The sequence below is a fragment of the Hippocampus comes genome, unplaced genomic scaffold, assembly GCF_001891065.2.
Source record: "Hippocampus comes isolate QL1 unplaced genomic scaffold, H_comes_QL1_v1.1 scaffold301, whole genome shotgun sequence".
In the NCBI taxonomy this organism is placed as follows: Eukaryota; Metazoa; Chordata; class Actinopteri; order Syngnathiformes; family Syngnathidae; genus Hippocampus; species Hippocampus comes.
Genome location: NW_017805928.1, coordinates 288440 through 292533, shown reverse-complemented (window position 1 = coordinate 292533; position 4094 = coordinate 288440). Strand labels below are relative to the sequence as shown.

The following is a 4094-nucleotide window of genomic DNA, read 5'->3' as shown; positions in this document are numbered from 1 at the left end:
CGGGCGCCCCCCCCCGCCCGCGAGAAACGACGACGTTTACCTTCGTGGATGATGATGACGGCGGCCGTCCGGACGCCCGCCTCCCCCGGTCGCCGAGGTAACGGAGCGCCGCCCGGCAGGGGGGGGGGCGATCTGGGCGTCGCACTAGGCGACGAGCCACAATCACGTTTGTGCCATCGCAGCCGACGAGAAAAGCCGCGGCGGCGAGGACCTCGTGCCGCGACGGCTCCGCCCCCCCCAGACGGCGAACGGCCTGCCCTTACGGAAACCGCTGCTACAGGTTGGCTCGATCGGCGACGCCTCCCTCGCGAGCGGGTGGCGCTGTCCTCGTTTCGAGTCGCCGTTCGAGCCCGCTTTCCGTCTTGCCGGCCGGCGGTTTGCGCCGCGACGGCCCCGCCCCCAGACGGCGAACGGCCTGCCCTTATGGAAACCGCTGCTACAGGTTCGCTCGATCGGCGACGCCTCCCTCGCAAGCAGGTGGCGCCGTCCTCGTTTCGAGTCGCCGTTCAAGCCCGCTTTCCGTCTTGCCGCCCCTCGCAGGAAGAACCCTCTCCACTTGCGGGAGAGCAGCCATCCCGGAGACTCGGACTACGAGGAAGAGGAGGAGGAGGCGGCGGAGGAAGAGCGAGCCGAGTGTCCCTACGGCGCCGAGTGCTACAGGTGGCCGAGTTGACGCGGCGGCGCGGAGAAAAAAGTCGGGGGTGGCGGGTTGTCCGTTGATAAAAGGCCGTCCTTGTGCTTCCTCTGCTCGTTGTTTTCCGCAGGAAGAATCCCCTTCACCGTCAACGATACCGACACCCAGAGCGAGCAGGTACGCGCACGCCCCCAAACAAAAAAACGACAACAAAAAAAAAGCTTTCATCCAGACATTTGGAAATCAAGTCGTACTTGCCGTCAGTCGGCAGCAGGCGGGCCGTCCCCAAGGCGGGGGCGGCGCCCGACACGGATCGGGACTCCGGCGACAGCTTCATCGACGACGACGACGACAATGAGGACGGCGACTCGGATTACGCCCCGCCGCCCGACTCCGACTAAACCCGAACGCGGAAGTCGACGGCGACCTCTCGCAAGTCACCGGAAACAAACGTCGGCCACCGAGACCGGACGTGATGCTGCGCGTCGAAACCCAAGGTCCCCCCCCCTCCCCCCGAAAGCCTCAATCGCCGCTCCGAAACGTTTTCGAGGCGCGATTTCACCGCAGATGAGTCAATGGCTGCTTTTGACTTTGACAAGAGTCGAGTGGTGCGAATAAAAGCTTTTTGCTCTGAAAGACAAACAAACGCCATCGACGTGCTGAATCGAGACCGTTGACGAAAGCGAGCGCCCCCCTGTGGACGTTTTCAGACGCGACGGGCACCGTTTCCGGAAGGCGGCGTTACAAAAAAAAAAAAAAAAAAAAAAAGACAGCTCGGCGGGATGACGACAAACAAGAAGAAAAGAAGGAGAGGGGGGGGGGGGGCAAAAAAAACAAGAAACGGTGGCGCCGTCTTCCGCACGGAGCGTCTCGCCGACACGCCACGGAACGAAGACGAGGACGGCCAGCCGCCTTCACTCGATGTCATCCTCGCTCAGACTCTGCGCGCTCACGATACGCTAACGGCACGCACACAGACAGAAAGAAAAGATCGGGTCAAGAGTCATCCGAAGTGCGGCATCATCAAAACCGAGTCGGCATTCGTCGCGTTCAGCGGCGGGCGCCGAGGGCCCCCCACCTGACTGATGGTGGGCAGCTTGGTGAGGAGCATCTGGAAGACGGGCGGCGGCAGCGTCTGCTGGAGGACCTGCAGGAGCTGCTGCGGCTGTCCGCAGACGGCGATGGCGTTGGTCAGGTGGTCCACGCCCTTCTCGTAGTCGCCTGCAAAAAAAAAAAAAAAGGGACGAGGGGGCGGCGCGGACCCGACTGGCAAACTCTGGCGGGGGGCTCCTCAGCTGTTACCTTGGGCCAGAAGCTCCTCCCCCAGCTGGATCTCCTCCAGGAAAAACTTCTGGACGGCCTCGGAGTCTTTCAGGTCCGGGAGCTGCTCGCCGATCAAACAAAAAAAGTTTTTAGGCAAGCCTCGCTCGCCTTTGAGCCGAGAAGAAAAAACGACGAGTCACCTTGGCCGTGCCGGCTCGCTCTTTGGCCACCTTCTGCTTCCTCCGCCCTGTGAAAGGAAGACACGGAGGAGCAACGAGCGTGCGCTGGTTAGTTAGCATCCTCTGTGCTTTGGACACCTGCAAAAAAAATACCTTCAAGGCGCACCATCGTCAGCGACATTCAAACGCGGGCGCGCCTTCAAGCGCGAACGGTGACGTACAACGTTGACCCCAAATACTCCCGGCTGGACTTCTTCCAAGACGTAAGGCAATCAATACTCTTAAAAAACGACGGAAAACGTCATCCAATTACTGTTCCGGGAACAGACTCGAGCATCTCCTTTTGTGGCCCCCCACGATGACGTCACAGAAAGAGGAAAAACGTTGAGAAAGGCCGGCTCGGCTCGCCTCGGCTCAGTTCTCTGCCGGTCGAATAATAAAAGCGGTCCCAAAATGGAGCGGACGGGACCGAACGGCTGATGAAGAAGAGGGAAGGACAACACTCACGTTCGCGCAGCCTGTTCTTGAAGTTGGGGTCGCTGCGTCTCTTCCGATCGAAATAGAGGCAATAACCGACGAAGAGTGCCCCGCACACCCCCGCCGCGATGGCGCCCGTCTTCCCGACCATCATCGCTCCAAAATCCGAAGAGCTGCTCGATCTTTTCTCCTTTTCTGGCCCGTTTGGGATACCGACGGCGGGACAGACAGGAAGGAAGAAAGAAAGGACCCCGGAAAGACCCCGATCCGTCACAGACTTTTAGTGGTCCACTGATCGCCTGTCGGAAAATACACAACGCTTGAAAAAGGCGTTTGGGCGTTTTGTCATCGGTGTTCATTTATTTGGGAACCGTCCATCCGTTCGTTTGTTGCGCCGGAAATTGTTTGATTTGGTGGCGTTTTCGATTGTATATGATTGACCGTGTGAGTTTCAAACGACAGCAAGGCGGGGAAAGCGCCTCAGCGTTTTTTTGAAAACCTTCTCACGCATGCGCAGTCGATGGCTAGGTAAGGTACGGGAAGTCCGCGCATCCAAAAAGCATACAAAGAACAATAAACAATAAATTATACACCACAAATGTATTTGAATTACTGCTACTATTGATAAATACTGCTGTAATAATCCCTATTACTGTCCGAGCGAATGAATCCGAGCGGCAGCAAACGGCGTCATCCTCGACGGGTCGGTCCACTGCAGTGTAACGCTCACGCTTGGTCGACAGAGGGCGCTGCTTTTCCGGCTCAAATTTCGGGCCGGCGGTTCTTGACTTCTGATGTCAAACCTGGTTGTCCATCGATTTGTTCATCGCCGTGTATGTAGTATGTGGACGTGCTGAAATATGGAAACGCTTTGACAAAATTCATTCATAGTGGCGTACTTCCAGTACGACAAAAATGAGATCGACACCCCTGCGATACACACCGCAAACGGGAAGTGCCCGCGCGCTCATTTTAGTGGCCCTTATCTCTCATGGCCCCACAGCACGGCCAGATAACCCGTGTGTTGACATAACATGCCACCTGCAAAACACTGTGGACGTCGGGGAGGGGGTTGCGTCACGCGCACGCACACACAGAATCTGAATGGTCGATTTGTTTTTATTGGCCAAGCCAGAAAAGGGTACAAACAGAATGTGAAAAAAACAAAAAGCAGAAAACAAAAGGAAGACACAGACGGCGTCACGAGTGCAAGTCCAGCGAGCTCCGCGGTCGTCACGGTAACTTCCTAAGAGTCTCGCTCCTTCTTCACTTTGACGTCTCCGGCCAGGATGGTGGCGATCTCGCCCTGCATGAAGGCCCAGGGCTGGTCGGAGCCGGCCAGGGGGCAGCGCCCCCCGCTGGGGCAGTACACCTCCCCGCCGGCGCCCTGCGTCTTGATGCTGGCGCGAGAGCACGGGAAGCAAAACTTGTGCGACGCCACCGACGGGCACTGGACAAAGTGCATGTCCTCCAGCCGGTCGCGGCACAGCGTGCAGCAGAGCGGGCCGCCGGCCGTCGCCGCCGCGTCCCCCGGCGGGGTG

The 4094-nt window shown here is 58.5% G+C and overlaps 3 protein-coding genes across 3 annotated transcripts in view; 1 reads left to right on the top strand and 2 right to left on the bottom strand.

The window, feature by feature from the left end:
- aplf (aprataxin and PNKP like factor) overlaps positions 1-1276 on the top strand; it is an 18935-nt gene extending 17659 nt beyond the window's left edge. Inside the window, exons 6-9 of the mRNA XM_019889630.1 lie at positions 183-280; positions 541-660; positions 765-811; positions 899-1276. Of these exons, the coding sequence (XP_019745189.1) occupies positions 183-280; positions 541-660; positions 765-811; positions 899-992 (359 nt within the window). The 3' untranslated portion in view covers positions 993-1276. The remainder of the gene's footprint in view (positions 1-182; positions 281-540; positions 661-764; positions 812-898) is intronic.
- A 243-nt stretch (positions 1277-1519) lies between these two features.
- Positions 1520-2788, bottom strand: LOC109527601 (mitochondrial import receptor subunit TOM20 homolog). The gene is made up of 5 exons (XM_019889612.1): positions 2584-2788; positions 2098-2144; positions 1937-2018; positions 1713-1855; positions 1520-1593 (listed from the first exon to the last, which is right to left on the bottom strand). The coding sequence occupies exons 1-5, from the start codon at positions 2705-2707 to the stop codon at positions 1549-1551; spliced, it is 441 nt and encodes a 146-aa protein (XP_019745171.1). The 5' UTR covers positions 2708-2788; the 3' UTR covers positions 1520-1548.
- A 1011-nt stretch (positions 2789-3799) lies between these two features.
- LOC109527620 (interferon regulatory factor 2-binding protein 2-A-like) overlaps positions 3800-4094 on the bottom strand; it is a 22714-nt gene continuing 22419 nt past the window's right edge. Inside the window, exon 3 of the mRNA XM_019889629.1 lies at positions 3800-3953. Within this exon, the coding sequence (XP_019745188.1) occupies positions 3800-3953 (154 nt within the window). The remainder of the gene's footprint in view (positions 3954-4094) is intronic.

What these genes read in the sequence shown, in the direction of transcription:
- LOC109527601 (XM_019889612.1), bottom strand. Translation starts at nt 2,707, where the DNA reads ATGATGGTCGGGAAGACGGGCGCCATCGCGGCGGGGGTGTGCGGGGCA. An exon ending in AGCGAGCCGGCACGGCCAAG is followed by an intron (nt 2,019 to 2,097) that starts GTGACTCGTCGT and finishes ATCGGCGAGCAG; the next exon opens with CTCCCGGACCTGAAAGACTC. An exon ending in AGCTGCCCACCATCAGTCAG is followed by an intron (nt 1,594 to 1,712) that starts GTGGGGGGCCCT and finishes GCGTGCCGTTAG; the next exon opens with CGTATCGTGAGCGCGCAGAG.